This window comes from Arvicanthis niloticus, chromosome 2 (genome assembly GCF_011762505.2).
Source record: "Arvicanthis niloticus isolate mArvNil1 chromosome 2, mArvNil1.pat.X, whole genome shotgun sequence".
Lineage (NCBI taxonomy): Eukaryota > Metazoa > Chordata > Mammalia > Rodentia > Muridae > Arvicanthis > Arvicanthis niloticus.
In genome coordinates, this window is record NC_047659.1 from 84,181,567 (window position 1) to 84,194,262 (window position 12,696).

A 12,696-nucleotide genomic window follows, 5' to 3' on the forward strand; every position below is an offset into this window, starting at 1 on the left:
AGGAAGGTTCGCCAGTTAGAGGCCAGGCCCAGTTTACCTTTCTGAGCCTTATTCAATTACGAGTGCTCCTGTCGGGTGAAACAGATGCTTTAGAGCCCAGGCTACATTGTCACATGCAGTTTTCTGCATCTCTGCACTCCACTCAGGTCTAGCCATGTCTGTTCTCAGCATCACAGTCGTGTTCATGGTTCCAGAGCAATGGCTCCCACCCAGCTGCGAATCTGGGACTCTAGAGCAGTAGCAGTGTGAGCAGCTGGTTCTTTTGGCCTTCCATCCCCTTGGGGATGCTCTTACCAGTCTTGTAAAGATAGTGTTTGAGCCAGTGGCTTCAGAGTGTTTTGAATAAGGATCAAGTAGGAGAGATAGTTTCTACTTCTATTCTTTCTCTGTACACCAGGGACAAAAGGTTGATGAAATTAATCAATATTACATTATTGCATACTGTAGTTTTTTTGTTTTTTTTTGTTTTTTTTGTTTTTGTTTTTTGTTTTTTTTTTTCATTTTATTTTATTTACATTTAAGATGCCATCCCCTTTCCCCATTTCCCCTCCCTAGAAAACCCCTGTCCCATGCCCCCTTTCCTTTTTGCTTTTATACAATTTTTTTTTTAATGTTATTCAAAGGATTTATAAGTTTGGTAATGCTCAATCAGAAGGGTAATCCAATACCCAACCTAGATATAAAGACTATCTTTGACTGGTGGAGACCTGTGAACATCTGCCTCCATGCCCCCTCTCTCTTTCTCTCTCTCATCACCTAGCTTCTCCTCTCCTTCATCTTCTCTCCTTACTCCATCTCTTCCTCTCAGTACTCCTTCCCACTTAGCTCCTCCTACATATCACTCTTCCTGTTAAAGTAAAACTTTTCTCTCAAAATACAGTTAGAGCATACTTATTCCTAATTGTACCAGTGAGGTATAAGATAGTTCTAATACCCAGTCCATCATTTTGTTGACTAACCAGAACCTCTGTCATCTCTTCTAACTAAAACACTTACTTTTGATCCTGGCTTTTTTTTTTTTGGCTTTATAATGAATGTCAGCTGAAAACTATCTACTCAGATCTTTTCTCTCAAAGTAAATAGCCAGGATTGGCTATGAGACTATGGGTCTTCAAGCCCGTCAGAAATCCAGAATGACTGAGTTAACTGAAGTTATGGGAAGCACTAAACATAGCTTCTAAAACTTAGCCAATTTATAGAGACCTCTGAACACCTGAGAAGCCCCTATACTACCGAATGTTCGAGCATCAAATCTTCAGCCTTCTGGCCCAGAGTCATCTGACAGACCTTAGTGATGCAGGATTATTAAGGGCTGATTACTCTGTCTGGGCAGATATAATCAGTCGACTATTCTGCATGTGTGTCCTCTTCAGGACAGTAGTTAGTCTGTAGATGGAGAGAGGCAATTCTTGCCTAGTGGCTGTCACCACACAACTGGCATAACTCCAAGGATGCTCAATTTCTTCTTAGAATCCACAACAGGAAGCTGTCAGGAGCAGACAGGTCTCTAATCAGAATGGACATTTATATAAATTTTTGTAGCGTCAATTCTATGGACTTCTGACATTTTGAAAACCAACTATCCATGTAAGGTCACCTGGACTGTTGTCTGTTCACTCCTCTTGGCTATTTCTAAATAAAGTATGGTTAACCTCCTAACAATGAACTCAAAGCCATAAATTTGCTATAGTCCCTTAACTCATAGGTTAACCATCCCAAATCAGTTAAAAAAGTTAAGGAAGGACTGGGTCTAGGCCTTGTATTCCTAAATGTGTTATACAAGCACATTGCCCATGAGAGTATCAATATTCATCTCACTTTTATATTAATAAGGGGCTCATACCAATGAAAACCTTAAATTTGAAATCAAAGTAAATTTTGTACCATTTAAGAAATTATAACTTCATCTTGATAATAATTATACAGATTTCTACCAATAGGTTATGGCTGTGCAATAAGTCCTAGCTAATCCTCCCTGTTCCAACAAAACCACTACTTTTCCCTAGAAAGACAGACCATTATTAACCACATTAGTCCCCAAGCCCAGGGAATAGGGGCGCTGACTCTTCTGTAACTTCTTCAGGCTGATTACGGGTGTTGAGATATTAGAAGAGGGGTGGGGGGAAGAGTAAATTGATAATCCTCTGATGCTGTGTCTTCACTGAATCCAGATGGAATTCCAGGACATCGGAGGTTTGGGCAGGTCTGCTCTGTATGCTTGATGAGTAGATACACCAAGGCTGTGTATTCTGCAATATACAATTCTCAGAACAAGTTTTAGTACCAGGGAAAAAAAGAAAAAAAAAAATTCCCCCCCCCCGGGGGCTGACTTTTTTTAAAGATGTTGGTTCTAACAACTTTTCTTCCCCCCCCCCTTTTTAAAATTGGTTGTAATATTTACATTTCAGGTTTTATCCCCTAACCCCACTTCCTCCCACCACCCAGAAACCCCCATCCCATCCCCCTCCTCATGTTTCTATGAGGCAGTGACCGCACCTATCCCCCCAACTATCCCCTCCCCACCCTCACATTCCCCCTCACTCTGTGTTTATTTTTTTTAATGGGACCAAGAAACTCCTCTTCCACCTATGCCCTACAAGGCCATTCTCCCCTACATATACCTCTGGAGTCTTGGGTCCCTCCCTATGTGTTCCCAGGCTGGTGGTTTAGACCCTGTGGGGCTCTGGTTTTTGGTATTGTTGCTTTCCTCCTGGGGTCTCGAACCCTTTCTGCTCCTTCAGTCCTCTCTCTAAGTTCTCTATTGGGAAACCCCTGATCATATCAGTGGTTAACTGTGAGCATCGTCCTCTGAGTGTGTTAGTCTTTGGCAGACCTCTAAGGAGACAGCTATATCATGTTCCTCACATTATGCACTTCCAGCCATCCATAACAGTGTTTAGCTTAGGTGGCTGTACATGGGATGAATACCCAGGTGGAGTGGTCTCCTGATAGCCCCTCCTTCAGTTTCTGTCCCATGTTTTGTTTCCGTATTTGCTCCCTTGAACATTTTTGTTCTCGTTCTAAGTAGTACTGAGGCATCCCCTCTTGGTCTTCCTTCTTCATGAGATTCATGTGGTCTGCTGGTTGGGTCTTCGCTAATCCTAGATTTGGGGCTAACATCCGCTTAACAGTGAGTAAATACCCTGTGTGTTCTTTTGGGATTGAGTTAACTCACTCAAGATGATAATTTCTAGATCCATCCATTTACCTAAAAATTTCTCGAATTCATTATTTTTAATAGCTGAGTAATACTCCATTGTGTAGATGTACCACATTTTTTGTATCCATTCCTCTGTTGAGGGACATCTTGGTTCTTTCCAGCTTCTGGCTATTATAAATAAGGCTGCTATGAACATAGTGGAGCATGTGTCTTTATTACATGTTGGAGCATCTTCTGGGTATATGCCCAGGAGTGCTATAGCTGGATCCTCAGGTAATGCTATGTCCAGTTTTCTGAGGAACCACCAGACTGATTTCCAGAGTGGTTGTACCAGCTTGCAATCCCACCAACAATGGAGGAGTGTTCCTCTTTCTCCGCATCCTCGCCAGCATCTACTATCACCTGAGTTTTTGATCTTATCCATTCTGATTGGTGTGAGGTGGTATCTCAGGGTTGTTTTGATTTGCATTTCCCTGATGACTAAGGATGTGGAGCATTTCTTAAGGTGTTTCTCAGCCATTCGAGTTTCCTCTGTTGAGAATTCTTTGTTTAGATCTGTACCCCATTTTTTAATAGGGTTATATGGTTGTCTGGAGTATAATTTCTTGAGTTCTTTGTATATCTTGGATACTAGCCCTCTATCGGATATAGGATTGGTTAGGATCTTTTCCCAATCTGTTGGTTGCCGATTTGTCTTATTGACAATGTCCTTTGCCCTACAGAAGCTTTGCAATTTGATGAGGTCCCATTTGTCAATTCTTGATCTTAGAGCATAAGCCATTGGTGTTCTGTTCAGGAACTTTTCCCCTGTGCCTAGGTATTCAAGGGTCTTTCCCACCTTCTCTTCTATTAGTTTCAGTGTATCTGGTTTTAAGTGAAGGTCTTTTATCCACTTGGATTTGAGCTTTGTACAAGGAGATATGAATGGATCGATTTGCATCCTTTTACATGCTGACCTCCAGATGAACCAACACCATTTGCTGAAAATGCTGTCCGTTTTCCACTGGATGGTTTTAGCTCCTTTGTCAAAGATCAAATGACCATAGGTATGTGGGCTCATTTCTGGATCCTCAGTTCTATTCCATTGATCTTCATGTCTGTCTCTGTACCAATACCATGCAGTTTTTATTACTATTGCCCTGTAGCATAGTTTGAGGTCAGGGATGGTGATTCCCCCAGAAGTTCTTTTGTTGTTGAGAATAGTTCTCGCTATCCTGGGTTTTTTGTTGTTCCAAATAAATTTGCAAATTGCTCTATCTCTATGAAGAATTGATTTGGAATTTTGATGGGGATTGCACTGAATCTATAGATTGCTTTTGGCAAGATGGCCATTTTTACTATATTAATCCTGCCAATCCAGGAGCATGGGAGGTCTTTCCATCTTCTGAGATCTTCTTCAATTTCTTTCTTCAGAGACTTGAAGTTCTTGTCATACAGATCTTTCACTTGCTTAGTTAGATTCACTCCAAGATATTTTATATTATTTGTGGCTATTGTGAAGGGTGTCATTTCCCTAATTTCTTTCTCAGCCTGTTTATCTTTTGAGTATAGGAAGGCTACTGATTTGTTTGAGTTGATTTTATATCCAGCCACTTTACTGAAGTTGTTTATCAGGTTTAGGAGTTCTCTGGTGGAAGTTTTAGGGTCGCTTAAGTATATTATCATATCATCCGCAAATAGTGAAATTTTGACTTCTTCCTTTCCTATTTGTATCCCTTTGACTTCCTTTTGTTGTCTAATTGCTCTAGCTAGGACTTCCAGTACTATATTGAATAGGTATGGTGAGAGTGGGCAGCCTTGTCTGGTCCCTGATCTTAGTGGGATTGCTTCAAGTTTCTCTCCATTTAGTTTAATGTTGGCTACTGGCTTGCTGTATATTGCTTTTACTATGTTTAGGTATGGACCTTGAATTCCTAATCTTTCCAAGACTTTTAACATGAAGGGATGTTGTATTTTGTCAAATGCTTTCTCAGCATCTAGTGAGATGATCATGTGGTTTTTTTCTTTGAGTTTATTTATGTAGTGGATTACATTGATGGATTTCCGAATATTGAACCATCCCTGCATTCCTGGGATAAAGCCTACTTGATCATGATGGATGATTGCTTTGATGTGTTGTTGGATTCGGTTTGCAAGAATTTTATTGAGTATTTTTGCATCGATATTCATAAGAGAGATTGGTCTGTAGTTCTCCTTCTTTGTTGGGTCTTTGTGAGGCTTAGGTATGAGTGCAATTGTAACTTCATAGAATGAATTGGGTATTTTTCCTTCTGTTTCTATTCTGTGGAATAGTTTGAAGAGAATTGGTATTAGTTCTTCCTGGAGGGTCTGGTAGAATTCTGCACTAAAACCATCTGGTCCCGGACTTTTTTTGGTGGGGAGGTTTTTAATGACTGCTTCTATTTCTTTAGGGGTTATGCGACTGTTTAGATGATTTATCTGCTCCTCGTTTAACTTTGGTACCTGGTATCTATCTAGAAAATTGTCCATTTCATCCAGATTTTCCAATTTTGTTGAGTATAGGCCTTTGTAGTAGGATCTGATGATATTTTTAATTTCCTCTGTTTCTGTTGTTATGTCTCCCTTTTCAGTCCTGATTTTATTAATTTGAATACTGTCTCTGCGCCCTTTGGTTAATCTGGCTAAGGGTTTGTCTATCTTGTTGATTTTCTCAAAGAACCAGCTCCTGGTTTTGTTGATATTTTGTATAGTTCTTTTTGTTTCAGCTTTGTTGATTTCAGCCCTGAGTTTGATTATTTCCTGCCGTCTACTCCTCTTGGGTATATTAGCTTCTTTTTGTTCTAACGCTTTCAGGTGTGCTGTCAAGTTGTTAATGTATGCTCTTTCCAATTTCTTTTTGTGAGCACTTAGAGCTATGATTTTTCCTCTTAGTATTGCTTTCAGTGAGTCCCACAAGTTTTGATATGATGTGTCCTCATTTTCATTTAAATCTAAGAAGTCTTTTCTTTCTTTCTTTATTTCTTCCTTGACCAAGTTATCATTGAGTAGAGCATTGTTCAGTTTCCAAGTATATGTGGGCTTTCTGTTGTTTTTGTCCATGTCAAAGATGAGTCTTAGTCCATGGTGGTCTGATAAGGTACTAGGGATTATTTCAATCTTTTTGTATCTGTTGAGGCCTGTTTTGTGACCAATTATATGGTCTATTTTGGAGAAGGTACCATGAGGTGCTGAGAAGAAGGTATATTCTTTTTTTTTTTTTTTTTAGAATGAAATGTTCTATAGATGTCAGTTAGGTCCAATTGGTTCATAACTTCTGTTAGTTTCATTGTGTCTCGGTTTAGTTTCTGTTTCCATGATCTGTCCATAGCTGAGAGTGGGGTGTTGAAATCTCCCACTATTATTGTGTAGGGTGCAATGTATTCTTTAAGCTTTAGTAAAGTTTCTTTTATGTATGTGGGTGCCCTTGCATTTGGGGCATAGATGTTCAGAATTGCTAGTTCCTCTTGGTACATTTTTCCTTTGATGAATATGAAGTGTCCTTCTTTATCTTTTTTGATTACTTCTGGTTGAAAAATGATTTTATTTGATATTAGAATTGCTACTCCAGCTTGTTTCTTGGGACCATTTGCTTGGAAGATTGTTTTCCAACCTTTTACTCTGAGGTAGTGCCTGTCTTTTTCACAAAGGTGAGTTTCCTGAATGCAGCAAAATCCTGCTTACGTATCCAGTCTGATAGTCTATGTCTTTTTATTGGAGAATTGAGTCCATTGATATTAAGAGATATTAAGGAGAAATGAATGTTTTTTCCTGTTATTTTTGTTATTGGCCGTGGAGATATGTTTGTGTAGCTACCTTGTTTTTAAGGCTTTTGGAAGATTACCTTCTTGTTTTTTCTAGGTTGTAGTTTCCCTCCTTGTGTTGGATTTTTCCACCAATTATTCTTTGAAGTCCTGGATTTGTGTTGAGATACTGTGTAAATTTGGATTTGTCATGGAAATTTTTGGTTTCTCCATCAATAATGATTGACAGTTTTGCTGGGTATAGTAGTCTGGGCTGGCATTTGTGTTCTCTTAGGGTCTTTATGATCTCGGTCCAGGATCGTCTGGCTTTTATGGTCTCTGGTGAGAAGTCTGGTGTAATTCTTATAGGTCTGCCTTTATATGTTACTTTGCCTTTTTCCCTTACTGCTTTTAGTATTTTTTCTTTGTTTTGTACATTTGATGTTTTGACTATTATATGGCGGGGAGTATTTCTATTTTGGTCTAAACTATTTGGAGTTCTGTAGGCTTCTTGTATATTTATGGACATCTCTTTCTTTAGGTTAGGGAAGTTTTCCTCTATAATTTTGTTGAGGATATTTACTGGTCCTTTAAGTTGGGAGTCTTCCCCCTCATCTATACCTATTATCCTTAGATTTGGCCTTCTCATTGTGTCTTGGATTTCTTGTATACTTCGGGTTAGTAGCTTTTTGTATTTTGCATTTTCTTTGACAGTTGTGTCAATGTTTTTCATGGTATCTTCTGCACATGAGATTCTCTCTTCCATCTCTTGTATTCTGTTGGTGACACTTGTGTCTATGACTCCTGATGTTTTCTTTAGGTTTTCTATCTCCATGATATTGTCCCTTTGTGATTTCTTTATTGTTTCTACTTCCATTTTTAGATCCTGCATGGTTTTGTTTAATTCCGTCTCCCGTTTGGTTGCATTTTCTTGCAATTCCTTAAGGGATTTTTGTGTTTCCTCTTTAAGGGCTTCTATCTGTCTACTCGTGCTCTCCTTAATTTCTTTGAGAGTGTTATTTATGTCTTTCTTAAAGTCCTCTATCATCATCATGAGAAGTGATTTTAATTCTGAATCCTGCTTTTCTGGTGTGATGGGGTGTTCAGGGCTTGCTCTGATGGGGGAGCTGGGTTCTGATGATGCCATGTAACTTTGGTTTCTGTTGCTTACGTTCTTGTGCTTGCCTTTTGCCATCTGGTTAACTCTAGTGCTGCCTGTACTTACTGTCTCTGACTGAAGCATGCCTTTCCAGTTATCTAGCTTGTGTCTGATCTTCTAGGGGTCCAGATGTCTCTGTGATCTTTTCCAGCTGAGCTGATTACAGTGGTATCTCTAGGATGCCTCAGGGTATGGTGTCTCCAAGGTAGCAGTCCAGCTAGGTGTCTGCTGTTCTGGGTGCAGTGTCTCTTCTAGAATATCTCAGGATATGTTGTCTGACGCTCTGAGTTCAGTTGTTCCTCTGTGGCTCTGGGTTGAGTGGACCTTCCAGTATGTCTCAGGTGGAATCCAGGGTCCACCCAACAGCAGACCTGGCAGAGGTTTGGTCCAGGCCTCAGATCCAAGAACTAGTTTCTAAGACACTGTCCCAGTTAGAGCGACCGGGATCCCCACTTCTTCTGGGTTCTTGAAGGTTGGGGGCAGAGCTGCCACCCAAGATCTGCTCAGTGCCCTGGCCCAGACCGGAAGGAACCAGTGTTCTGGGCCGGGAGTGACTTCCTGAGTCCTCGGTGGGTCCTCTGGGTTCTTGAAGGTTGGGGGGCAGAGCTGCCACCCCAGATCTGCTCAGTGCCCTGGCCCAGACCGGAAGGAACCAGTGTTCCGGGCTGGGAGTGACTTCCTGAGTCCTCGGTGGGTCCCGGTTACTCCCTGTTTAGGGCGGGCCCTGCTGTCTGCTTACCTAAGATACTGCCTGAGTTAGAGCGCCTTGGATCCCCGCTTCCTCTGGGTTCTTGAAGGTTGGGGACAGAGCTGCCACCCAAGATCTGCTCAGTGCCCTGGCCCAGACCGGAAGGAACCCCATACTGTAGTTTTGATAGTTATTTTATTATGACTTTTCAAAGTTGTAATACCTACTGTATTGAGTGGGCACCACTGTATCAACACCTATAATTTTAAAATACCCTTCACTCATAGAGAACATTTTCATTTTTCTTAAATTGTATTTTGTTCCTGTTACAGTTTAGCTTTTCCACATGTGTACATAGTAATATAGATGTATATAAAGCTGTTTTAGGAATATGTGGAACTGACAAGATGAATGAGTGGCTTTTTAGTGTGTGCGCCCACTGACAGAAGTAGAATTTGCAAATCATGAATGTGTTATTATAATTTATAGTATACACTATTAGGAGATATGTATATGTGTATATATATGTGTATATATGTATATATATATATATATATATATATAGTCAGAATTTGCACTTTTATATTGATAGTGTGAAGGTATGTGTTTGTGTCTGAGAGAGAGGGGGGAGAGGAAGAGGTGGAGAGAGAGAAAGAGAGACAGACAGACAGACAGACATATTGCCAATGCTACTCTCAGTGGTCAGTGATCTCCATCTTGCTTATCTTCCCCTGCTGGAAATCTGTTGAAAGTCACCCTGTGGGATGCTGGGTAATGCTTCCTCCTGTCATTTACTTCCCTAGAGATCAATCCCATCTCAAAATCACTTCCCAAATGAGTGTGAAGATGTTTATTCTTTTCTGATCTCTCTTTTGTCATGGGAATTATCTTTTTGATCAATTGGATCTTGCCTTCTGTTTACTTGAATTTAATGAATGAGCTCTTTATTAAGAAAGAATTGAGTAAAATAATTAAAAATTAATTACTTGCCTTTCCTGGGTCATTGTTTAGAGAGTTTAGTGAAAATATTCAACATTCTTTTGAGTGTGATGTGCTGGTTGAAATAACTGCCAAGTAAGCCCATACAGAGGGTCCCCACACATGGGCTTCTTATTTACATTTCTAGACAGCCACTTTTCCTAAGGGGGATAATTGTTCATGATTCATCATTTGGATCATGATGGAAAACTGCTGTCAGAAAGCTGTAACTTTGTTTTTTTTTTTTTCTAAACAGAGGTTTCTGTGTAGTGAAACAAAGGTTTCCCAGCAGTCGGGCCTCAGGAATTGTAGATTATAATACTGTTTTCATTTTGATCTATATTTAACATGATTGTCTTATTTGGGAGTACACAGCAACTCTTCCAATAGTATTGTATATCTAGTGGGAACATAACTACCCTGCAGCCTCCAGAGTGTAGACAGTTTATGCACATTTGGTTCACACTACGTTCCTTTGCAGACTGCCTTCATATCTAGCATTAAAGATTAACTTGGAGACACTGATAGTGCACTGGTGTTGCATTAAGGAAAGGGAAGCATGTTCCCTTGAAGTTGTTTAACCGAGACTGAGTTCATATTTGAATTTTTTACTTCATGCTCTCTGTGTCTTCCATCTTTGTCTGTCTGTGATATGGATTTAAATTTGTGCCTCCCTGAAGGCTATCTTGTAAATCTATTTGTGCCTATGTGTGCCTATCTGTTTCTGTCTGTGTGTGTCTGTAAGTGTTGTGACTGTCTGTCCCTCACAAAAGTTTCACTTTGTATTTATTGAACAGCACAGAAAGCATCACATGGTGAAGGAATGGGATACCCTACAGAAATCTTTTAAGAGTGTCAAAAGGGATTAAGTCTCTGACACCAGCTGATCCCTACTTAGCCAGATAAGAAACACCATTGTTTACCAGTCAGTATTCATAAATGGTTGCTTTTCAGCCTTTCTGGTAAATTTTAGAAAGCTGCTTCCAACTTCTGTATTTGCTGCTTTCAGCAGCAAATTCATATGCATTATCTGAGACATGGAAGAATACATAATTCAAGATTGAAGCTTTGGATTAGTTTAGCTTTGAAAATGCTGATTACATGGAAATCCAAGGCAAGTAAGGTTGTCTGTTTCATTGTTTTCTTGAAGGCAGGTTAAACAAACAGTCTGAGTACACAGTAGAATAGCAGTCTTAAGTGACTTTAATGTATATTATTAACACTGGCTGTAAGATCCAGTAGAGTTTGTCTCTTAGGATGTGAGCTATTTTCAGAATGCTGCATTGTTACATAGTATCTTGTTTTCATTTTGTTTAAATTGGACTTATAATTAGTATTCAGTAGGTAAGTCTCCTGAAGAATCACTGAAGTAGTTTTCATCATAGCATATATTGCATAAAATAATGAGTTTCATTGTGACATTTTCCTACATCTGTAACATACTTTAATCATATTATTCCCCCCACCCCAGTTGATCTTCATTGTCACAGATGGACTCAGAACAACACTTCTTCTCTTGGACATCTAGATTTCAAGACACTGTATGAACCCAGTTATTGTTCCTCCAATAAAGTCTTTTCATTCTAGGGGCAAACCAGTGAAGGATGCAGATGTTTCATAAAATGTTTTGAAGATATTTGTTCAACCCCTTCCAACAGTTTTGGAGACTTCCCGTGTCACATTAGAGCCATTTTTCTGTTCTGTTCCAGACACTGGGGCATTTTGGAGGCTCCTTTGGTATGTCCCAGCAGAGAACTAATCTGTAAGGCTTGTAAAGAAAGGACTGGCTTCTTCTCTGTAGGCAGAACTCCCTGCTCTTCAGCCACAAGTAACTGGGCATCTTTGCTCTTCATCAATCTGGTATAGAAGCTTTGTTAATTTTCTCAGCTGCTCACAATACCTTATGCTCCTATTTGTTCTGAATTAATTTCCCTTCTTAGCTGATCTGCTTCTCTGTGTATTTAAGGACATTGCGTTTCCCACTTATCACCTGCTGCTAATCTTCAGCAGTAAAATTAAATTGACATTTATTAAAGGATGTTTTGATCTATCTTTGAAAAGGGTAGTAAAGAGTAATTAGTCAGAGTAATTACTTTTTTTCATTTTATGTGCAAATTTAGGTTGGTTGCTGAAACCGATTCTAATTTTATAATGGTAGCAGAGAATTTCTGCTTTACTTTCATGGTTTGTTTAAGCGGTTAAAATCCGATGGCTCCTTGGAGCATCTGTGAGTTTAGCAGCTTATAAAGCCCACCTGCTTTGCTTGGAAAATATGAAGCTGACACCAGCATTGGTCCTACCAAGCATCTTTTTGTTTCATCTTGGCCAGAAGTTAGCCCCTGTTCAGTCAATTGGAAGTATAGACACTTTGAAAATATAGTTAACACATTGACAGTGTAGACTTCCTGGGGTACTGGCTTGAACATTTCTATACCTTGGTAACTAGAAGTCAACATAACGGTTGTTCAGAAGGGGATGTGTGTGGAAAGGAGGTGTCAGACCAAACCAGAACTAAAACATGTGTACTTCATGTGCTGGCTGTAATTCATTATTCCAGGTCAGGGACCCTGTTCTCCAACTCTGTGGTCCTAATACCTCACCAATCCAGGTGAGGTATTCTATAGCTATACTCCCAGCATCTGAGAGGTGAAGCAGGAGGATTGCAAGGTCTCTGGTACACAGTACTATGCTAGCCTGCACTACTGTGGCAAGACCTTGTCAAACCATCTACCAAAAAATGAATGAGTAAATAAGTTTTTATATGTGGGAAATAATAGATATAACTATATTGGTACTTTTAAAAGCATTTTATATCATGTTAGATTTATTTTATTTTTATGTATGTAATTTTTTACATGTATGTTTGTGCACCATGTGCATGCCTTAGGCTCATGAAGGTTAGATGAGGGTGTAGGATCCCCTGGAAGTAGAGTTATGGATGATTGTGAGCCACCATGTGTGTGTTGGGAAT

General features: G+C 39.6%; 1 protein-coding gene across 2 annotated transcripts in view; it reads left to right on the forward strand.

The window, feature by feature from the left end:
* Nucleotides 1-12,696, forward strand: part of Aven (apoptosis and caspase activation inhibitor) — a 146,604-nt gene that overhangs the window by 73,553 nt on the left and 60,355 nt on the right. The window contains exon 1 of one of the 2 annotated variants that reach the window (XM_076929457.1): nucleotides 10,698-10,839. The exons of the other annotated variant lie outside the window; for it this stretch is intronic. Coding sequence (XP_076785572.1) covers nucleotides 10,827-10,839 — 13 coding nt within the window. The 5' untranslated portion in view covers nucleotides 10,698-10,826. Of the gene's footprint in view, nucleotides 1-10,697; nucleotides 10,840-12,696 lie in introns of those variants that run through there. 2 annotated transcript variants of the gene reach the window in all.